The sequence below is a fragment of the Mauremys mutica genome, chromosome 24 (genome assembly GCF_020497125.1).
Source record: "Mauremys mutica isolate MM-2020 ecotype Southern chromosome 24, ASM2049712v1, whole genome shotgun sequence".
NCBI classification, from domain to species: domain Eukaryota; kingdom Metazoa; phylum Chordata; order Testudines; family Geoemydidae; genus Mauremys; species Mauremys mutica.
In genome coordinates, this window is record NC_059095.1 from 507,746 (window position 1) to 531,223 (window position 23,478).

At 47.2% G+C, this 23,478-nt stretch overlaps 2 protein-coding genes across 7 annotated transcripts in view; one reads left to right on the forward strand and one right to left on the reverse strand.

Annotated features, from left to right (window-relative positions):
* Window positions 1–23,478, reverse strand: part of CPAMD8 (C3 and PZP like alpha-2-macroglobulin domain containing 8) — a 176,102-nt gene that overhangs the window by 17,322 nt on the left and 135,302 nt on the right. For 4 of the 6 annotated variants that reach the window (XM_044998519.1, XM_044998518.1, XM_044998520.1 and 1 more), the window contains 2 exons: window positions 15,809–15,935; window positions 7,106–7,417 (listed from right to left, as the gene is read on the reverse strand). The gene's annotated coding sequence lies outside the window, so the exon portion shown is untranslated. Of the gene's footprint in view, window positions 1–5,532; window positions 5,615–7,094; window positions 7,418–15,808; window positions 15,936–23,478 lie in introns of those variants that run through there. The other 2 variants (XM_044998522.1, XM_044998517.1) reach the window with 2 other exon arrangements.
* Window positions 974–21,523, forward strand: NWD1 (NACHT and WD repeat domain containing 1). Its single transcript, XM_044998525.1, has 19 exons — window positions 974–1,057; window positions 1,757–1,873; window positions 3,350–3,520; window positions 3,572–3,698; window positions 3,978–5,256; window positions 5,763–5,966; window positions 6,156–6,315; window positions 7,147–7,264; window positions 7,776–7,940; window positions 8,505–8,699; window positions 11,317–11,439; window positions 12,906–13,105; window positions 14,726–14,998; window positions 15,824–15,914; window positions 16,433–16,587; window positions 17,421–17,697; window positions 18,017–18,573; window positions 19,703–19,811; window positions 21,050–21,523. Exons 1-19 carry the CDS (start codon window positions 974–976, stop codon window positions 21,334–21,336), a joined length of 4,692 nt encoding a protein of 1,563 aa, XP_044854460.1. The 3' UTR covers window positions 21,337–21,523.

A 23,478-nucleotide genomic window follows, 5' to 3' on the forward strand; every position in this document is an offset into this window, starting at 1 on the left:
CATATTGTATGCAGTGTCCCTGTAGCCATGTTGGTCCAATAAAAGATGTAACCTCACCTACTTTGTCCACATATACTGAGTAATTCAATGACACAGCAATTTAATTAAATCAACCAGTATTCATAAGTTGCACATAGACAGATTCCCCAAATCATCACATTTATTGTATTTTATTTTAACTTTCTCTGTTAACTGTTTGGGTTCATTCAGTGGATATGACACCGTTACAAGGTGCTGCACTGACAGTCCTGGAGAGCCCTCTTTTCACAGCAGGCACAGTAGGGACAGCAGCCACAGAAGCTTCACAAATGCAGCTCTGTCCCATGTGGAGGGACCCCCTCTAGGAGTTAAAGTGTGCCCTTCACTGAGACAGACAACAGAGGGGCTGATTAGTCCCATATGTGAGGGGGTTTGACCATCATGAAATGCATCCAGGGGTTGGAAATACATTGTCCTGGATCAGTACTAGATCAAGGCTGCTGTGTGATATTCAACAGCTCTAAGCTACCTCAAAATCCACTGTTGCTCAGCTTGCATTTAAAAAAAAACCATAAAGCAAACCAAAAACACATTATGTTTCTAGGCCTTATGAAGAAAATGTTTAAAATACGACTTCACGTAACCAATGCAGTAATGTGTGCCTGAATCCGCACACAGCAGGAAACAATAGTGCTGACTGTCAGACAGTACTGTGGTGAGGAGAGTATGAAACCTAGCTAGATTAGACAAGTATTCATCTGAACACAGTTGTTAAATCTGAAACCTAAAGGTGATGAGTAGGTTGACTGACAACTAGAAAGAAGATTCCTAACTTTTGTTGTGGTGCTGCACAAATCTTTCACCTGATGATTACCTGTTCTGTTCATTCCCTCTGAAGCACCTGGCATTGGCCACTGTCAGAAGACAGGATACTGGGCTAGATGGACCTTTGGTCTTAGCCAGTATGGCCATTCTTATGTTCTTCCTTGCAGACATGGCTACAGAGAGAGAGACCCTGCTTAAGGCAGCATACCCTGAGGTCCAGACCTTCTGTCAGAAGCACAGTTTAATGTTTGAGGTAAACCATTTCCTGTAGTACAGATTATTGCTGATGTTTTCTAACCTGGCTGCAGGCCACCAAAGTGTGTGAGATGCAGGAAAAAAGTGATCCATGCCCCACAAATACTCCCTGACTTCTCAGTCTCCCTAAAGGCTTAGGAGCTTTCAGGAAGGGCTGTGTTGGCCTCTTAGTTCTCACATTACTCCCAGGCTCAATTGGAGAAGGTATTCTATACTTTCTCTACACTGATAAACAACTGTTCTGTGTTCCACCCCAGAGGTGGATGCACCTCAGGAGTATCTGAAATTATCCCAGTCTGTATCATCTGTGCAGAACTTTTGGCATAAAAGAGGTTGTTGTAAGGCTGGGGATCATTATTATTATACCCTATAATGCAGTAGCATACAAATATTGTAACAAACATCCTTCAGATTAACAAGTTTCCTTGACTTGAACAAAACTATATGAGTCACATGTCAGGCTGCCTATGGTTCAAATTCCCAAATTTGTGCCTCCTTCCAGATATCCCTGGCAAGAAATTACATGCCTCTCTGCCTCTCCCAAGTTTCTAGTCACTAAGTCACATGGGCCTTGTTGATTTCAGCTTTATCTTTGAAATTAAACTGATGTAGCAGCTTTGTCCCTCCATATCACTGCCATTTCAAGATGCTCTGAATTATTCTCCAAGCATCCCTGTGCTTTTTTGCTGTTCTGCAGGTAATTGACCTGAGATGGGGTGTTTGTGATGTTATAGACATTGATCACATGAGCACACAACTCTGTCTGGAGGAGATTGAATCCTGTCAAAAACTGTCAGTGGGTCCCACTTTTATCGTAAGTACGAAGAGTGCATGCTCAGACCCCACTACCAAGGAAGACATATGGGGCTGGCCTCACACATCCATAACTTGCTAAGCTCATGTGGAGATGCAGGAGTCTTTTAGTAACACAGAAAGATGATCAGGGTGTTTGTCATTACTTGGAGAAAGAAGTCTTCAGAAGTATTTCATCAGGGAGCAGAAGAGGGAAGTTTCAGCAACTAGGTGGGGTTTGGCCCCCAAAAGTACACACACGGCACATGTCCAGGCCAGCTCTGAACACATGGGCTGTTAAGGGAACGGGGCTGCAGCACTGGAGACAATGGGCTGTGGGGAAGAGGACTGTGCGTACTGAAGAAGCAGCCAGAGTTAGGAGTCAGACAGACAGAATAAGAGATGAGTGGGCACTCCAAGAGCTCTACCTGAAGGCCTGGGTGACTTTCATTGGCAAACTAAACAGTTCAGAAAAAATCTTCTCGGGAAAGAATGTGGCAAAGAACCGGAAATATACCCCCATGGCAAGGAGTGAGTGTGTCTGTTCCACTGCTTTGCCCCACACAGGGGGAGGGAACTGGGGACCCTCTAACACCTCCTTCCAGGAGCTGAAGGCTACATCTTATAGCAACCTCTTTCCTGACCTGCTTGCTGCCCTTCCTTCAAGTGACCTAGCACTGTGGTGACAGGCCTGGTATTAAAGATCTGATCAGAGCTGTCAGGTCCTGTTCTCTCCAAAGGAGATGAGCTGGGGCTACAATATCAGCCATCTGTTCTGGTGCCACACCCACCTTGTTGTTTGGGGTTGGTTAGATTTTAGAAAGAGAGAAGAAAAGGTGCTGTTGACAGGACAGAACAAACAGGGAGAGGGCCCTGCCCTAGCAAGAGCCCCGTCCTGGTAAGGGCCTGGCCCCAGGGAGGCCCTGCTGTGGCCAGAGCTGCGTGCAAGTAAATAAATCATTAGGCAGTTGTGCGAAGTACATCTGATATCCCCAAGAGTCTTCTGCATTCAAAGCCTGACAGGCCTCAGAGAGAGAGTCAATTAGAACCTCAGCACCAAGTTACTGTGTGCGCCCCAGAGGAGCATGCTTTGTGCTCTGCTCTGACTGTTCAGATGCTCCCATTAGCTGCTCCATGTTGTATTCCGCAAATGCCTCTAGTGGTAGTCAGGTAATTTCATAACCAAGCAGCCATGCCCAGACTGCCTCCCACTATGGGTCTGGCTCCCCAGGCCTCAGCCCAAGGCCTGATCCATTTGTCAGGGCCTCAGATACAGCCAAACTTCCAGGACCTCAGGCCCAGTCCAGCTGTCAGGGCCACAGCCACAACCCAGTTTCCCATCCGAGGCCTTGTCCAGCTCGCAGGCACAAGCCCAGTGCAACTCTCGGGGGCCCAGGTCTTAATTTCTACTTATTCAGGAGAAATGGGTTTCCCCCATTTGCCTGCAGATGCTGATGCTGGTGAGTATTACAAGCTTTTTCTGGTCCCTCTGCTACAGGGGCTGCTTGGGGATTGCTATGGACACCGGCCCCTCCCCCGACTTATAGAAGAGAAGGAGTTTGAGACCCTGATTGCACAGCTGACGGGGAACCCCACCACCACACATCTCCTGACATTTTGGTACTGGAAGGATGAGAATGCCATTCCTTCTGTATATGTCCTGCAGCCAATTACTGACCACCTGCCCCACTGCCACCCCGCTGCCAACCAGGCTCAGCACCAGGGAGATGTGGAGGTCTGGAGGAGCGTGGAGAGAGACTTGGCCTCAGCACTGCGCCTGGCAGCCCGGGAAGCAGAGAAGCACGGACTCATCAGCCAGGAACAGAGGCATCGCTATGACAAATCAGGTGTGCCCCAACATGAGACAATGGCCATAGCCAAGCAGGGCTCTCCCCCTATACCCTGGTTTTGTCTTCTTTGTGGCAATCAGGAGAAGATGGGCCTTTAACTCCATTTTGAGTCACCCCCAGTCTGTGTGGGGGCGGGTAGCAGTGTGCTGGCTCGCTAGCTGCGCTTGAGGTGCAGAGTGGGTAGGTGGGAGTGTGCTGGGCTGATTTAGACTGTAGCTTCTCCTCTGCTCTTTGTTGGACCTAAATGTTCTTCACATCTCCCCCCTACTTTTGTAGACACAGAGTGGGAGATTGAACAAGGCCTCCTCAGCACCCAAGAAATCGACTTGGCTGCTTCCATATTCCTCAGAGAGGTTGAGGGCCTTGACAAACACCTGCTGGAAGGGACAAGCATGCAACTGGTGGATACAGAGGAAGATGGCAGCCTGGACAATGAAGCCCAACAGCTGCTCCAGAGCCTCAAGGCAAAAATTGCAAACTATTACCCCCAACATCTCAAAGTGCATACAGTCCCATGGAATGCACACCCTGGGAACCAGCGACACAAGGGGCATACCAAGTACCTGAAGGAGCTGTGCGAACAATTTATCACTGCTACAAATCACCAGGTCCTGAGAAGCCTCCGATACCGAGGGAAGAGCAGCGAGGAGCCAGAGGGGCTTTTGCAGGAGCTGAGCCACCACATGATGCTGTGCCTAGAGAGCTGCAGACTGTTCTGTGGGAGGCAGGACTTACTAGATAACATTCTCCAAAGCATCAGACAGAATGATGACCATGTCCACACACCCCTCATTCTCTATGGGCCTCCAGGCTGTGGAAAGACCGCCCTGATGTGCAAATTGTCTGAGCAGGTGCGAACTCTCCTGGGGCAGGAGACTGTGGTGGTAATTCGCCAGCTGGGGACATCCCAGGTCAGCTCTACAATCCACAGCCTGCTGAGAGATATTTGTTCCCAGGTGTGTTTAGCATTTGGTTTGCCACCTCTTCCTGTACAGGTAACACAGGCTTGCAGTGATTTAATCCTGTTCTTCCACAACCTCCTCCTCACTGTCTCTCACCTTGGTGTACAGTCACTGGTGCTGTTCTTTGACTCTGTGGACCAGTTAATCCCTGCTAATGGTGCCCACAGACTCTACTGGCTGCCTAAAGACTGTCCCCCAAAGGTTCACATTGTTGTCTCCACTTCCACAGCAGAGCATGGGATTCTGGAAACTCTCCAAGAGGCCATGCCTGAGCCCGAGGCCTATTTTGAAGTGGGTCCATTATCCAGAGAGGAAGGTGGGAAGATGTTGGAGGTGCTGTTGGCATCAGTGAGACGGAAACTGAGCCCAACTCAGCAGACTGTTCTCCAGCACATATTCCCTGAGGGTGGGCACCCCCTGCTATTCAAGCTGGCCTTCAATGAGGCCAGGAGATGGGCATCCTACACTCTGCCTTCAGCACTGATGATTGTTACCACAGCCCAAGAGGCCATGCACTGTCTGTGTGTGAGACTGGAAAAGCTGCACGGCACGGTCCTGGTGGCACACATGCTGGGGTATATTGCCTCCTCACGGTAAGTGCTGCCATATCCCCTTTTGGAGCATCCTGCACCATCTAACTGCTCCTTTTGTCTGGGTGAATCTCAATGGCTAAACACAGTTCCAGGCAACAGCAGCTCTCGGCTTCTCCAGCCTGTGAATGTCTTTACATGAGCATAAGCACAAGCTCCTTTCTCTTACCTGCCACGCTGCCTAGTCTGGCCTATGAGTAATTGGTCTCCTGTGCTCCTCCAGGATTTGAGCTCTTAGCTAAGACTGCCTAGTGGAGACTCGGGTGGGTGAACAGGTTGTGCATGTCTTTCTTGCCCAGAGCTGGAGTCCCTGTGAACAGCACCTAGGTGGGTTTCCTGGTGGATGGTGGTTTGGGGCCAGCTGGAGATTGAAGATGAGAGAGAGCGAGAGAGAGAGAGAGAGAATGTGTAAGGAGTAAAGATACTGCTCACCCTCCCACTTTGGAGGCCAATGCATACTGTTGGGGGGAGAGGACTAATCTCCCCGACTCTGTCATTCCCCAAATCAGGAACGGGCTATCAGATGCAGAGCTGAAGGACATCTTGTCCCTCGATGATGAGGTTCTCTCTGAGATTTACCAGCACTGCTCTCCTCCATGTAAAACCATCCTGCGCTTTCCTCCTCTGCTGTGGGCTCGACTGCGCCGTGACATTGGAGAGTGCTTGGCAGAGAGGCAGGCAGACGGCTTTGCGCTTCTTGGCCTTGCTCACAGGTACAGCAGGGACACAGGATGAGGAGCATAAACTCTTGTGTGGGGGATATCCCAGTGCTGGCTGTGTGGGGATCCTGCTTAGGCTCCCTGTATCAGCCCTGCTGTCCATTCCCATCAGTGTTGATTGAGGCTCATGGGAACCCCATTCTCTGGATCCCCACCTCAGTGTCTCTGTCTTTCTTCTCCCAGACAGTTTACTGAAGTGGTGCAGAATCGTTATCTACCAGCCCAAGAAAAAACCAAGCGTCACTTGCTCCTAGCAGATTTCTTCAGGGGTACTTGGAGTTGGGGAATGAAGAAGTCCCTGAAACTGCCACTTCTTGGCAAATCTCTGAATGCTGACAGGAAGGTGAGGCACCTCAGCAAGCATTAGGGGGCTGGAGCACATGACTTATGAGGAGAGGCTGAGGGAACTGAGATTGTTTAGTCTGCAGAAGAGAAGAATGAGGGGGGATTTGATAGCTGCTTTCAACTACCTGAAAGGGGGTTCCAAAGAGGATGGATCTAGACTGTTCTCAGTGGTAGCAGATGACAGAACAAAGAGTAATGGTCTCAAGTTGCAGAGGGGGAGGTTTAGGTTGGACATTAGGAAAAACTTTTTCACTAGTAGGGTGGTGAAGAACTGGAATGGGTTACCTAGGGAGGTGATGGAATCTCCTTCCTTAGAGGTTTTTAAGGTCAGGCTTGACAAAGCCCTGGCTGGGATGATTTAGTTGGGTTTGGTCCTGCTTTGAGCAGGGGGTTGGACTAGATGACCTCCTGAGGTCCCTTCCAACCCTGAGATTCTATGATTCTATGATTCATTCTTGGTACTCACAGGCTCTGGACCAAGAGGCCTGGGCCCTCAAACTGCAGGGCAGGGGGTAGGATCAGAGGCATTGGGAATTAGGGCAGATTGTTTCTGGGTGGCTTTTGTTTTATCTACACTACTTTGTCCATCACTGGTAACCCCACTTGACAGAGAATTGGCCTGTATCAGCTTGCCTGCCGGCTCTGCTGTGCCCCTGGTGCAATATTGCTGCAGGTAGCGTGTCCCTCAGGCTGTGGCCTGGAAGGGATCGATGTCACACCATGAGTCAAAATCCAAATACTACAGCACTGGAGGCATTAGTGAAATTAATCCATTACCTGTATCTCACCTGGGTTCTCCTTGATCACCTCCTGTTTCTCCCTTTACCAGGTAGCACCTCAGCCACTCTGGTTCTCTGATACCGTTGCAAATCGGAGGAAGCTAAGCGAACTGCCTTTTCACTTATTCAACGCTGGGAGAATTGAGGAGCTAAAGCAAGACGTGCTGGGTAAGGGCCGGGGACAATGTTCAACACGGAACATGCTTCATTCCTTCAGCTGCATGCCAGGGAGATGCAGAATCACAATTCATGTAACATTTCTGTATTGAAAGTACTGGGAGCTGCCAAACTGAGCATCAACAGCCAAACTGAGATGAAAACCTGTGAAAGAGAAAAATACATTATCCTCACAAACTGTTACCCCAGACACTTCAGAGTCCTCATCATCCACACTCCAGTCACTGAGAGAAATAAAAATCCACGCTCCCACTCTTCCCAAGGCTCAGGAGGAGACATTTTAAAACAGTACATTAAAAAAGTATTCACCCACTCAAAAAGAGGCTAAAAAAGGAACCACAAAGAATGATAGCCCCCAGTCTCCTGGAGAGTGGCCTCAGACCCTCTCCAGGAGTGGCCTTCCCTATCATCACCATGACCATGACCCCCAGTCCTCTGGACTGCATGGTTCCACCTTGTGCCCAATGTTCTCTTCTCTGATGGTCAGTACTCTTTTCTGCAGGGAATATGAACTGGATCACCTGTAAAATTGTTGCCACTGGAATTCAGGGCATTGTCAATGACTTTGCCATGTGCAATGAGCGTATTAACTGCCCAGAGCTACGCCTTATACAAGAAACCCTTCTCCTTTTGAAACCAGCACTTGACTTTACAGATGGTGTTGTAGGTAAGAGCCACTTCTGGTCCATATTTGAACTGCAGTTGGCCATGGGCAGATCTGTTCTGGGGAAGTTGGAATATTTGCTCCCTAGAGGAAGTTTCTTCTTGGGCAATTACAACTAAAGATGAAATCCTTCCTTAGGTATCTCCGGACCTCTGGGGAGGAACCCGCAATTTTCTTTTTGGAAAGTTGATAGCTTTCACCAACAGGCATCTTATTAGATCAGACCAGTTCTCCCAGCCCAGAGGGTCCTTCCCTTCACACCCCCTTCACTATCAGCGTCTACAAGCTACCTGAACCCCTGGCAGCGTTACCATTAATTAAAGGGATAGATTCACAATTCCCCCCCTCCATGAAAATTCTCCAATACACAGTTAAATCTATCCAAGTTTTTATACTGCACCCATCCCTGCAGTATCTCAGTACCTAGCCAGAGAAGGGAAAAATCACACCTGCTCATTATAAACTGGTAATCTATGCACTGTATTCCATATTGAATGATTGCAATGGCCTCTCACAGTCATATGCTAGGAGCCCTTTTAAAATTCCTTGTCTTTTCCCTCTTAGGAGTGAGTATTATATACATTGAGATGCTGGCCAGGCTGCATTTTTTCATGTTTTCCTATCCTGATCTAATTGGAAAGCTGTGCCAACAGTGTCTGAGCTGGCTCAATGTCTGTCCTCATCCTGTTCTTGTCCCGCTGTGTGGATTCCTTCAGCCACCTGGTGGGCCTCTTAAGATGACTATCACTGGATTTCTAAAAGGTAAGGCCTTTTCTCAGGGCATGAGGATTCCTCAAGGGTGCTGACGGAAACGGGTCACCTTAATGAGAGCAGAAGTATAGGAGCTACATGTGAGGAGATGGCACTGTCAGTTCTCCCTGCTCTCTTTGCCCCACAGCATCTCTGACATTTGCTATTTGGTGCTTGGGAAATGCAGTGGGATTTCCATGGGCCTCCTAGGGAATTTCAGATAGTTGGGTTACTTTACCGGTTGGTGATTCTCTGTGACGCAGCTGGCAGGATGGTGCATATTACTAACACCAGGGCACACAAAAGGAGCCTGGAAGGTGTTGCAAGCAACTCTGACTGGCATTAAAGTTCATACTAGCCTGTAACGAGAACAACTGATGTTGGGTGTCTGGTCTCTGACCTGTTTCTGAGAGTGGGGATCAGCGAGGCCTCGTTCCCCAGGTAGGGGACTAACAGTGTTGTAAATATTGGATATTGTGCCTCCCTCTATAGGCAGAGGTGACTATTGCACCACATAGGGCACTCATCCAAGGTCTCCTTTGCAGGACATTCCAGTATGCTTATGATACTGTGAGGCTTACTCATATTTGGTTTAATTGTTTCTAGTTATTAATCTCACTTAGTGATTTCTGAATAATTGGCACAGTGCAATAATGCACCAGCTCACTGCAGTCTTGGAGGTGTATTAGTCTAGGCACAAAATCTACTCACTCATCCCTTACCAAGATGAAGATGATAAAGCTCATTATAGTTTGCTTGCCTGATTATTCTTGGGGGGAATTCTGAGGGAATTAAAGAAAAGAACTAGATAAGTTCATGGAGGATAGGTCCATCAATGGCTATTAGCCAGCATGGGCAGGGATGGTGTCCCTAGCCTCTGTTTACCAGAAGCTGGGAATGGGCGACAGGGGATGGATCACTTGATGATTACCTGTTCTGTTCATTCCCTCTGGGGCACCTGGCACTGGCCACTGTCAGAAGACAGGATACTGGGCTAGACGGACCTTTGGTCTGACCCAGTATGGCCGTTCTTATGCAGAATTTTAAGAAATTAGTATCAGAGGGGTAGCCGTGTTAGTCTGGTTCTGTAGAAGCAGCAAAGAGTCCTGTGGCACCTTATAGACTAACAGACGTTTTGCAGCATGAGCTTTCGTGGGTGAATACCCACTTCTTCAGAATTAGTGTTGTGCATGCAGAATTCCTTTCCTCCACAGAAATGGGCTGCAGTGTTGCTGGCCGCCACTAGGGACCACTGGACCCAGCAGAGCCCAGCTAGCACATAGAAGACATTGCGATGGGGCAAAGCGGGGCAGGGAAGGGAGCTAATGGGTTCCTGACAGCTGAAGTTCCCAGCATGTCTTAAGGGAAGGAGAGGGCGGTGCACAGGAAACTTCATGCAAGCCTGGGACAGAGCATTACGCTTTCTCCCTCTGCATCCCTGGGCCCTGGGGAGGAGGAAGGCAGGTGTCTGGGCTGGGGGAGCTAAGGCTGGGCTCTGGGGTAAAGGGGGGCCCTGCAGCTGGGCTCTGGGGGGAGGAGGTGTTGGTATCTGGGCTAGGGGGAACCCATGGCTGGGCTGGGAGTGGAGGGGGTTTGGGTGTATTGGCTGGGGGGGAAACCACGCAGCTGGGCTCTAGTGGGGAAGGGTTGTATCTCCCCCCACCCCTCCCCAGCTGGGCTCTGGGGTGGGGAAGAGGGCAGAGAAACAGGAACTGGGTTGTCATAGTGGTCTTAGCAGGGGGTTGGACTAGATGACCTCCTGAGGTGTCTTCCAACCCTAATCTTCTATGATCCTATGAATAACTCTCTACTCCTGGCGGAATTTTTGTGTGTGTCTGTATTGTTACAGACTTACTTGCTGACAGGTATTTTGAAATAAATTACAAAAATAATTGAAACTGGTGATTATGTAGTGTTATTTTGACAAATAACGTTTGCAGAATTTTGCAATATTATGTGCAGAATTTTTTTATTTTTGAGCGCAGAATGCCCCCAGGAGTACCCAATAAAGAAAATTTATGTCCCTGTAGAAGTAGAATTTTGCTAGACTGCATTAATGTATATATTATGGATGGGACAGTTTCTGTATTTCCTCTGCCTGTAACACAAAGGAATTGTAAGGGTCCATCTGCTGATTTAACCTTTCATGCTGAAGTTAGTACCAGTTACATTTTTGACTGCTTTTACTGCACCAAGGGAGAGATGCCACTCAACAGTATTTACAATATAAACAAACACAGATCCACAAATGTCTGAGGGAACCTAATCTAGTTTTGTTGGTCTCTTGTCACATAACTCACACAAGGTCAGTAAGAGACTTGCTGCTATCACAGGTGGGAAAGGATACATAAGAACATAAGAACAGTCATGATGGATCAGACCAAAGGTCCATCTAGCCCAGTATCCTGTCTTCCAACAGTGGCCAATGCCAGGTGCCCCAGAAGGAATAAACAGAACAGGTAATCATCAAGTGATCCATCCCCTGTCACCCATTCCCAGCTTCTGGCAAACAGAGGCTAGGGACACCATCCCTGCCCAGCCTGGATAATAGCCATTGATGGACCTATCCTCCATGAACTTATCTAGTGCTGTGTCTGCAGACTCCCCTTCCATCTATGTCTAATTACAGGTGTGACAGTGCTGGAACTCAGTTCTGATCACAGGGTGCTGGTGGCAGGATCCCAGGATGGCACGATGATTGTGTGGCTCATGGAGGATATTGAGGTGATGCACACCTTGACTGGGCACTCTGGTGAGCCTTTTAAAGGGGGCGTGGTTCCTGGCTTCCGCTTATATTCTACCAGGGGTCCTCAAACTTCATTGTACTGCAACCCCCTTCTGACAACAAAAATTATGACATGACCCTGGGAGGGGGCACCGAAGCCTGAGCCTGCCCAAGCTCTGCCACTCCGGGTGGGGTGGGGGGGTCAAAGCCAAAGCCTGAGCCCCACTGGCCTGGGCAGGGGGGCCAAAGCCGAAACCAAAGGGCTTCAGCCCCAGGCAGGATACCTGTAAATTGAGCCCCAACCCCCAGGGCAGAAGCCCTCAGGCTTTGGCTTTGGCCTGGGGTGGTGGAGCTCAGGCTTCGGCCCCGGGCCTCAGCAAGTCCAAAACAGCCCTGGTGACCCCATTAAAATGGGGTTCTGACCCACTCTGGGGGCTCAACCTAAGTTCCCTCTAAGCTGCGCAGCTGCCTATTAAGCCCCACGCAGGAGCTCAGGGCTGCGGTGGGGAGAGGGACCCCTCCCAACCAGCCCCAGCATGGACCTGCCCCAGACTTGCCGAGGAGCCCCTCCCTTGGCCCAGCTCAGCCGGAGTTGCGGCAGCTGGGGGGAGCTGCGGCAGCTGGGGGGAGGTGCCTCTCCCCCGGCCCCGAACTGCTGTGTGAGAGATGGCTGGGGGGAGTCCTCTCCCCCCACCACAGCCCCAGGGAAGCCTGCACCCCAAACCCCTCATCCCTGGCCCCATCCCAGAGCCCACACCTCCCCACACCCCAAGCCTCTGCCCCAGCCCTGAATCCCCTCCCACACCCCAAACCCTTCATCCCCAGCTCTACCCCAGAGCCCGCAACCCCAACCAGAGCCCTCATTCCCCCACACCCCAACCCTCTGCTCCAGCCTTGCACCCCCTACCAAACTCCGAACCCCTCGGCCCCACTCCCACCACATGAATTTTGTTATGCGCACCAATAGGAAGGTGATGTGTCACACATCACCTCCATATTGGTGAACATCATAAAATTCATTCCGCACATGGACGTAAAAAATTAGAGGGAACACTGGTCCCGACCCACAGTTTGAGAACTGCTGTACTATACAGAGAGCTTCTGTGTGGTGGCAACACCCAGACCTCAAAGCTGAAGGCTGCACCAACCGTATTTTACCGCCAAACTGTCCTGTTCCATGCAGCATCCTTTAGACAGATCAAGTGATTGCCCATAATTAAAAGTTATTTTAGAATGTGGTAACTGAGAGGCATTTAATGGATTAAAACTGCCCCCTCTAATGTTGCTGTAGAATGCAATTAACTCCCCCACTGACCCTCATTGGAGAATTTTTCTCACCACCTTACAACAGCATTGACTGTTTGCATCCAGTCATTCCTGAGCTGTAAGCACAGCAGGCGTTTCACAGCTGATGGTAATCTGGGCACTCTTCCAATTGCTAGAAGTGTGGAGGGTCCCCCATTTTGCAAATGCGTCTCTCTGCTGTTTTGTAGCTGAGGTGAGATGTGTGAAAGTGTTTGGAAAAGGGACTTCCGCTGTCTCAGCTGCCATGGATTACACTCTACGCATCTGGAATTTAGTCTCTGGCAGACAGAAGTTTTCCATTCAGGACAGTTACTCTGGAGAGCAGCATCTATATCAGCTTCATGTGGATGAAAGGAACAGGATTGTGTATTCAGCATCAGGTGCAAAGGTATGGAACTGGAAGCCATCCCATAATGTAAAGTGCACAGAGAAGACAAGAGTCTGAGCAGAAACCACAAGAAGTTACAATCAGGGAATCATGGCGCATAGAGATGGAAACAGCAGTGCTAGAACTAGGGGTGCCGGAGGTGTGGCAACACCCCTGGCTTTAAATGGTTTCCATCATATACAGGGTTTACAGCTTTGTTCCATGACTTTCAGCACCCCCACTATAAAAATTATTCCAACACCACTGGATGGAAAAGCCTACTGGGTCCTATCCAGTCCAATCTACTGGGACCAGAGCAGACTATCCCAGGTGGACATTTGCTAGTGCTTTGTCCAGTCTACTTTTCAAAGTCTTAAATGATGGGGCTCCCATGCCTTCCCTTCCACTGGCTAGCACAGTGAATCCTGTCTTCAGCAACCATTCAAGGAATTGAAGAAAAAAATTGGTTGTTTGGAGCTTGGATAAAATGCAAGGCCTGATCTACATTTTAGAATTAACTCAACCTAACTATGTCACACAGGGATCTGAAAATTTCATGCCCTGAGTGTCATGGTTAGGTCAACCTAACCCCCAGTGTAACAGCAGCTAGGTCAACAGAAGAATTCTGATACTGATTCAAACTGGGTTTTGTAGAAACCAACAGCCAAAGGGCTTTTGATATAAAAAGGCTACGTTTAAACCAGGGGTAGGCAACCTGCAGTACGCGAGCTGATTTTCAGCGGCACTCACACTGCCCGGGTCCTGGCCACCGGTCCAGGGGGATCTGCATTTTAATTTAATTTTAAATGAAGTTTCTTAAACATTTTAAAAACCTAATTTACTTTACATACAACAATAGTTTAGTTATATATTATAGACTTATAGAAAGAGACCTTCTAAAAACGTTAAAATGTATTACCGGCACGCGAAACCTTAAATTAGAGTGAATAAATGAAGACTCGGCACAGCACTGCCGAAAGGTTGCCGACCCCTGGTTTAAACTAACTCTGGGCTTTCTATCTAATCCAGCAAATGGACAGGACCTTCTGTCCAAAGGGGGAGGGGGCAACCCTTGCAGAAGGATTAGAAGGACTTTGACCTACTAGGGCCACATAAAACTGATGGGTGACTGCTGGTAAGCTTTTAGCATGCATATAAGAACTTTTATTGTTTTTTTTCTCTGTAATGCTTTCACCTTAAGAATAAATGTGCTTGCTTAGAAAGAGCGCTGTGGTAACTTGTAACTGCTGGCAATGCACTGTTCTACCCCTTAGAGAGAAAGCAAAGCACAGGCACTGGCCTTTAGGTAGACTGGCTTACTAGGCATATCAAAGTGTAAGGCAGGGAGCTATACATCCTTAAAAAAACCCAGTCCGAAGGCTAAACAGAGACAGGTGATACCAGGAGACCTGGCTGTGACCACAGAAGGGGGACACAGGTGCATTTACTCCAAGATTGTGATAGCAACAACCATATGGAAGTTCTTCCAAGGAATCATGTTGGTTTTGTAAAATATTTTGAGATCCCTGAAGTGTGAAATTTGGGAAGTTAAGTGAGCATCTAAACTTCAGAATCAATATACGTACAAATGCTCCATAAAAAGATCTCCGGCGAAGGTGACCTGCCAATCCTTTTTACTAGGTTAATGCCTGGCACCTGGAAACAGCGGAACATATTTTCCAGATTTCTGGTGAGGCCCCAGATGCGTGGCTGTGCACTGAAGTATTTGAATCAAGGCAGGTGGTTATGACTATGTCTGAAGGAGGAACACTGAGTCTGTGGGACAGCAGCACGGGAGAGCTCCAGTCTAAGCGCCAGCTATCAAGGCTACAGGAAGAAGCACCAACTTGCAGCATTCTGATCCAGAAGCAAGGAAAGATGATAGTAGGATTTAGCAGGGGTTCCCTCTCCATGGTGCGTCTCTCTGCTTAGCTAGCTATAACATTTCAGGGATTTAATCTACGAAATGCTGGCTTTGTGGGGATTCTGGATTCTCTCTTCTGTTTCACTTCGCTCTGTGCTGATGCCTGCATCTTTGATAGGCCTTTGTTGTCATACAGATTCCCTGATAGATTTTCACACTTCCATGGTTTCTAGGAGTTCCTAAGACAGCCAATTTGACATGCTCTAGCATGATGTCCTTTGCTCACTTGCTCACCCATCAGCAGCAATGTGACTGCAAAATCCAAATGCTGTAGAGCTGGGTTCTGTTCCTGACTCAGCCACAAACTTGCTATGTGACTGAGCAAATAATTTCCCCTTTCTGTGCTTCAATTTGGCCATGTGTAATATGAAGATAATGCACTTCATTGGGATGTTTTCTGTTCATAAAGCGCATTGAGCTCCTTAGATAGAAGGTGCTAGACAAGGGTAGAATATTATTAGCAATAAAAGTGTGCACAGGAGGAGAAAGACTTTGCACCAAGGTCTCCCTGGTAAACTGTCCACTAAGGTCCAGTGAAATGAGCCAAAGTACAGTTCCAGGCACCATCCAGCCTTGTGCTGAGCTAGGTAATAGGGTGGGATTCCAAAGGACTTGCCTCTCCTAATGATGAAGAAACCATGCTCCCTATACCTGCAGACCTCGTGCTGTGTACACATGGGAGCTGCACATCATTGAGAGGCCAAACTAAACTCTATTCACCTTAGTTTCTATCCTCCTATCATCTTCCCTCTAACCTGAGAGAGGCAGCTTAACCACCACAGTGCTGTGTCTGACTCTACCTTCTTTTTCGGCAGATCTTCTCTGATGGAAACAGCTTAATGAAGAAACTTCCTGGAAGGGTTCGCTTTCTGGTAGTGTCAGAAGATGAGTCCCTTCTTGCTGCAGGTTTAACTCCATCCCGATTACCTGGGAAAGATTTCAGCAGATTTATAAAAGATGATGGCAGTAGTCTAAGTGTCATACACCCAGTGTCCCTTAAACGGGGGCCAAGATGGGGTTCTTTCCCCCTTATTAACATGTTCTTATCAATCTAATATGCTCAAAGGGCTGGAAAGCAATGGGGTGAAATTCATCCTGTGCAGACAGCCAGCACATGGTCTATGTACCATATAAGTCCTACAATGAGAAAGTAGGTGGGACTTATGTGACGCATAGGACTTGTGCTGGGCCTCTGCCAGGGGAGAATTTCAGCCCCTTGGGTTCTGAGCAGTTCTCAATGTACAACTTTACTGGCATGCTGGGACCAACAGATTATGAACATGAATGGAGGAGATATGTAACATTTTAGAGCCTCTGAATGTACATTGGGTGGGTCTGGCCTTGTCTGCACTATATCATCCCGAGTGCTTTCAAGAGCTTCTCCCCAGATAAGTAAATCAGAAACTAACATTCCATTGTTTTAGGCTTTGGGGTATATGTGCGAGTGTTCCTGGCCAACTCAAAGGGATTCCACAGGTTCATGGCAGCAGACCTGGAACATGAATGTGTGGTGCACTCAGCTGTTTTCTCTCCTGACAACAGCATCATTGTCACAGGCTCTCAGGGTGAATCTATCCAGGTAAGAGGGGAAGCTTTCCCGTGAGAAATGCCTCCTGCAGGCCCAGCTCACATCTGCGTGCCGGATCTAGTAAGGTGCTGAGCAGGGTCCCTAACCACCTGCCTTGTGGATGCATTTATGGTGTTTCTGTTATTGTCCCATCTGAATGTCTTTCTCTTATCTCTTTCCTAGTTCTAGTAACGTGTAGCTCTCACTCTGTTCTCCTGTTAATTCTTTTTCTGGCACTGAACAGTGAGTGACAGTACTATATAAATTCAGAGAGAGAAAGGCCAGGGAGAGCTTATAACCAGAGTATTAAGGGATATTATTTTAAAATAATTAAAATTCCAAGACCCCAGAAACTGCCCTCTCCTCCAACAGTGAGAGTGAAGCAGCCCAAAGGGACTATTCTGTACCTGAGACACCATTTCTTTCCAAGAGGCTAAGACCTGGTGCCACCCAATTGAGGTCAGCAGGATCTCATGGGGTGTCATTCAGAGCAGAGATATCAGATAGGCAGAACAGCTCAAGGTCTCTTATAAACGTTTATTTAAGAGAAGGTTTGTGTGTTTATTAACTGAACAGAAATGCTTTTAAGACATTGTCACTTTTGGAACATGTCCCATCTCTCTTTATTCTGTGTATGACACACTTGATTTCTCTTCTTTGTTTCTTGTTTTATGAGACTGTTTCTTGTATCGTTACTTTGACTTTGTTTTTATAAAATTTTACTTTAATTGTTCTACTCCCCTCTTAGTAGGGTATGGGAGAGAGGAAAAATTATTTATTTAATGATTTTGTGTTTTCTTACTATTTTGACTGAATGCCACTATGTTTTTTCTAATTCTTCCCAGGTGTGGAGTTTATCAGAGCAGGGTTTGCTGACAGACACTTTGGATGGCATGGGAACACCAGTGACTCTTTTAGCCCTATGTGGCCACACATTGGTATCTGCCTCCTACAGTGCACCATATCTCAAAGTTTGGGACCTCACTTATGATCGTAAGCACAAAACCTTAGCACCAGTCCCAGATCGCATGGGGTGCACTGCAATGTCCCATGATGGGAACTATGTCTACTTCCCTCAAGCCGGAGAGAGACATCAAGTCATCATCTGGGACTCCACTAAAGGTGAACGACAATCTATAAAACACTGTTGAGAATTAAAACTTGGCGTAGCATGGGAATCAAAATGATTCCAAAAAAATGAATAATTGATCTGACAGAGCCAGAGTTTTTTGGTCTTCCAGGCATGCTGCAAGGACTCTCTGTTCCTTCACACTGTGTCAGAAGGGATAGGTTGAGCAGAGAGGGACTGTGAATTTAGGAATTATTTTAATCTCTTTTCTTTGACATTTTTGTCTAGATCATTATCATGACATATGGGAAAAACCCAAAGGAATAGAGCTGGAGCAGGGAGAACCTCACAGACATCTCTTCTCTGTTGCAGGTGCAGAGTGTGACACACTGGACACCTCTGCCCAAGTGAGATGTCTAGAGGTGGCTGAGCAGAAGCAGCTCCTTTTCACCGGGCTGGTGTCTGGAACGGTCCTTGTGTTTCCACTTAATTCCAGGCAGGATGTGGTGTGCATCCCACCCCCAAAGCCACAGAAACCAGTCAACCACATGGCATTCAACAGGCAGGAAGAGCAGCTAGCCATAGCATATGATGACTTAATTCTTGTGCTGGATGTTAGCCCTGGAAAGCCATGCCCTGTGATTGACAAGCCCATTTATACCTTTTATACTCAGATCCCCGCTGCTGTGATTTCCAGTGTGGCTGTCCTTGCAAACTACCGGGTCCTCTATGGCATGTCAAGTGGGGACTTGTTCCTTTACGACTGCCCACATTCCAAAGTGTTTCCTTTGGAAATGCACAGATGCATAGTCACCTGTTTAGAAACCAGCCATGGAGAGCAGTGGGCACTAAGTGGCTCTGAAGATTCTCTGCAGTGTCTCTGGGACTTGGAGCTCTGCCAGTGGGAACATGAAATGTGCTACTATAAGGTACTGCCCTGGTGGGTGGAGATAGGGGCACAGCATTGTGAGTCACTTATTTCAATGAGCTAATAATGCATCTGAAAAGCCAAAACAGTCGAAAAACTAGTCCATAGGAAGCCAAATTTTTATACAGGAGGGCATCTAAATCCTGTATCTGGCACCTCAGTTGGCAGCTAGGTACCCGTTTTATGGCCTGAAGTGCCAATTTGTACATATCCAGGATTTTGATGCCTTATTCAGAGACACTGTCAGTGCACAGTCACCATGAGCTAATGCACTTAACATCTCTCTGGCCCAGAGCCTGCTCACCACACTCACTTTCTTGGCATCAGCTGGAGGACTTGCATGTAAAGAGAACAGGATTTTGCTCAGTGAATAAGCAAAAGCAATAGAGAGTGAACAGGCCAGGAACAGTGGAGGCAAGTAAAGAAAAAAAAGTGAGGGAAGAGTTTGAGTTGATATTTTTAGCCTTTCACCTGCGCCTGATAGACCTCAGACTTCACCTGATGATATACCATGGAGTCAGACTGTATCCCAGGGGTAGGCAACCTATGGCACGGGTGCCGAAGGCGGCACGCGAGCTGATTTTCAGTGGCACTCACGCTGTCTGGGTCCTGGCCACAGGTCTGGGAGGCTCTGCATTTTAATTTATTTTTAAATGAAGCTTCTTAAACATTTTTAAAACCTTATTTAGTTTACATACAACAATAGTTTAGTTATATATTTGGCTTATAGAAAGAGACCTTCTAAAAACGTTAAAATGTATTTCTGGCACGCAAAACCTTAAATTAGAGTGAATAAATGAAGACCCGGCACAGCACTTCTGAAAGGTTGCCAACCCCTGCTGTATCCAATCCGTGTCACTTGTAGATTAATTAGGTTCCTGGGAGATCACAGCGGATCTCCTCTTTTCTGCACAGCTGTAGATTGTTTTACAAGCAAAGCACTTTGTATTGTGGCATTTTGTGCCCCAATCAGGACCACTCTGCCTTATGGTGGAAATCCTGGTTTAATTAGATTTTTATCCCCATTCTCACAACTGCTGAGTAGCCACTAAATTGCATAGGGCTTCCTAGTCTCAACTTGCATTTCACAAGATATTTGTGGTCTAATTCAAACCTTTATCCATTTTTAGCAGACTTCCTTCTTGAAAGGTATTCAGTGCGCTTGCTTCTCGAAAGATGATAAGTACGTGTACACTGGGTCATTCGATCACTCCATTACAGTTTGGGATGTTTTAAGTGGTGAGTAATTCTGGATTTATAGCAAATATAAGGCAGGTTGTACACCTTATTGCCTTTATTAAACAGAGATCCAATGGCCTTGATGTGGTGCAAAGGGAAACAGTTTTCACTTAGCAGTTTGGGTGAGGGACTTCCTTGACTGCATGTTTGAACAGAAAACTTGGGATATGCCTCCTGGCCAAAGACAGTTAATTGACAGGCACAGATGGATACAAGGGGTTACAGCTATGTGTGGAGGAACACTGACACCTTCCCCCCAATTCCTGAATATCTGTGTTCCACAACGGCCTAACCTGATACCTCTATCTTTTGTGACATCACAATAGGATGTACCATCCCAGAGACCAGACAGTGGTTCTTTTGGGAGTGATATTATTACATTGAACAGCCACCATTATCTGTGGCTATAGTGTCCTTCTCAGGTGTACAGAGGTGATTAGGACACTGCCTCTGAGAAAGAAGAGAAAGACCTTTGACCTCCTCATACACGGTATCCACATGAGTCCACCTTTAGAGGTATCCCCAAAGCCTAGGGCCCAGGAGTACAAAAGCACCAGACTCAGCATAAGGAAGAAATGGGGGGGGGTTCTTTTTCCTTGCCACATCTCTGTATCAGATGCTATTTTGTGTGATCACACTCAGTTCAGCACATTTTGCATAATCACCGTGACCATCCTTCCTAGACGGCTGTATGACTTGTCATTTTTTCCCAAAGGATGTGGCTAATCTGAGAAGGAGCATTGCAGCAAAAGGGTTGCACAACTCTGTGTTTTGCTTCTCTGGTAGCAGATTTACTGCTTTTTGGTATCTAAGTTGATTGTAAGCTTACACCGTGGTAATAAGAAAATGCTTTCTGGGCAGGAGCCCAGTGGCCCTTTGAGAGATTTTCTTTCTACCTATTCCTCTTGCACGCAGTGAAGAAAAAGTATTTGGTCCTGATCAGTTGCAAGTTTTATGGCAGCGTGATATGGCCGCTATAGGCTTCCCTCACCAAAACCATCAATATAGTTCCAACAGGGAGCTAATGACATTACTGATACAAAATTATTAATTATTATTATTAACAACATTAACAGTGACTTATTTTTCTTGAGTCCAAATTGTCCTTCTAAATGTTTCTCATTTATGGAAAATGACAAGTCCTTTTCCCATGCTTCTGGGGAATATACTAAGCTACAAGTCCTTTTGTCTGTTCTGACCTTGGTTTCTCCCTTTTGCCTTCTGGGGGTCTTCTGCAGGTGCCCTGTTGGCTGTTCAATTTGTGTATGCAACTGCTAACAGAATCATGCCAACTGCAGATGGGTTCGTTGCAACAACAAGACTCGGCTACGTAATTCGTGAGAGGTTCCGCTGCCCACAATCCATAAGCTCACAGTACAATCCACTCCAGAACATCAAGGCAACATGTGTAGTAAAATCCAGAAAGAAAGAGGAGGCAAACCCAAGAGAGCAACATGACAGAGGAAAAGTCTCCAGAAACCAGATTCGAACGAATAAACTCTCTCAAAACTGTGTGCTCATGTAAAACTGGAGAAGTGGTCGAGCAGTTCCAGGAAGATTCTCAGACTATTTACTGGCTGAATATTTTTCATTTGGTTTGGCAGCAGCCTGGCTCTGAACTAAGAGTGAGATCTTGCCTCTTATCCCAGATCAGCTTGTGTTGTTTTCTGAGGTCTTGATCCCGTTCCTATCGATTTTCATGATGCAAAATCAAGATTGGATGTTTTTCTAAAAACTATGTTCTAGGAATTATTTTAGAGAAGGTTTATTGTCTGTGTTATGCAGGAGGTCAGACTAGATGATCACCATGGTCCCTTCTGGCTTTGGAATCTACAAATCAGGGCCCTAATTCTTGTTCATCCTCCTGGTGGTGCCTACCAACTCTTCTGCATAAAAGAACATTTGAGATAACTAATGAGTATGGGTAAGGGTAGGAAAAACTGTCTGGCATTTCTTGACTTGGGAAGCTTCAGATCTGTGTACAATATACTTCCAGAAAAGAGGCATTATCTCTAAAATACCTATGGTATTGGACAAGAACAGAATAAATGATGAAAAGTAAATTTGAATTTTACAAATGTCACTGTTGATTTACAGTTTTATTAGAAACAATGGGAAGGAATATTTTAAGATGCAACTTTATTCCTTAATGTACTCAGCCTGCCCATTCCATGTAGATCTGGAAGTAGGGTGACCAGGCAGCAAGCATGAAAAATCGGGACAGAATGTGGGGGAAATAGGTGTCCATATAAGTTCCTCATTTTTGTGTAGTTCTCCTATTTGAAGTTAAATGCTACTGTAGTGAGTTTCTTTGGCATTTTTCCTTCCACAATGATGTTACATTTATTACATCATGGTCACAATTACAGAGAGGTTCAGCTATATTCACCTCCTGGACCAGATACTGCATTCTATGTAGGACCAAATCAAGAACTACCTCTCCCAGTGTGGGTTCCAGGACAAGTTGCTCCAAAAAGCAGTCATTTAATGTGTCTAGAAATTTTATCTCTGCATCGCTTCCTGATGTGACATACACCCAGTCAATATGAGGATAGTTTAAATCCCCCATTATTATTGCGCTTTCTGCCTTTGTAGCCTCTCTAATCTGCCTGAGCAGTTCAGAATTGCTGTCACCACCCTGGTTTAGAGGTCAGTAGTATACTCAAACTTCTATACACTTATAGTTCAAGCATGGAATTTCTAACTATTGAGATGCTAAGGTACTATTTGATTCATTTAAGATTTTTACTTTATTTGACTTTATGCTTTCTTTCACATATAGTACCACCAGCACAACCTACTTTCTCATTCCTATATATTTTTCCCCATGGCATTAACATGCTCCATTGATTATCCTCATTCCACCAAGTTTCCATGATGCCTACTGTATCAATAGCCTCATTTAATGCCAGGCACTCAGGGGCGGCTCTAGGCACCAGCAAAACAAGCTGGTGCCTAGGGCGGCAAAATGTAGGGGGCGTCCCCTGCCGCCGGGGAGGGCGGGAGGCTGGGCTGGCGGACCTGCCGCAGTCATGCCTGCGGGAGGTCCACCGGAGCCCCGGGACGAGTGGACCTGCCGCAGGCATGACTGCGGAGGGGGCGCTCGTCCCGCGGCTCGGCTGGACCTCCCGCAGGCATGACTGCGGCATGTCCACCGGAGCCCGGGAAGAGCGGACCTGCCGCAGGCATGACTGTGGCGGGTCCCCTCTTCCCGCGGCTCCGGTTGAGCTCCCGCAGGCATACCTGCGGCAGGTCAACCGGAGCCGCGGGACCACGGCACCCGCCGCAGTCATGCCTGCGGCAGGTCCACTCGTCCCGGGCTCCGGTGGACCTGCCGCAGTCATGCCTGCGGGAGCTTAACCGGAGCCGCGGGAAGAGGGGACCCGCCGCAGGACCGGGGAAGGGCGGCGCAGCGCACCGCGCTGCTTGGGGCAGCCTGATTTCTAGAGCCGCCCCTGCAGGCACTCTAGTTCACCCATCTTAATATTTAGACTTCTAGCATTTGTACATAAGAACTTGTACATTTTGTCAATATTCAGATGCTTGCTTTTATCTATCATATTTAAATAGAACTCTTGTGTTTGACTGTTTTTCATTAGCTCCTACCTGTACTTTACCAATTTCTTTCCTATCTTCTTTACTAGGACCTATAGTTCTCCATTTAATA

Coding starts and splice junctions, on each gene's coding strand:
- NWD1 (XM_044998525.1), top strand. CDS start 974: ATGGCTACAGAGAGAGAGACCCTGCTTAAGGCAGCATACCCTGAGGTC. Junction 14,999..15,823: donor GCAGGGGTTCCCTCTCCATG/GTGCGTCTCTCT, acceptor CTTTTTCGGCAG/ATCTTCTCTGATGGAAACAG. Junction 16,588..17,420: donor CTCAGGGTGAATCTATCCAG/GTAAGAGGGGAA, acceptor AATTCTTCCCAG/GTGTGGAGTTTATCAGAGCA.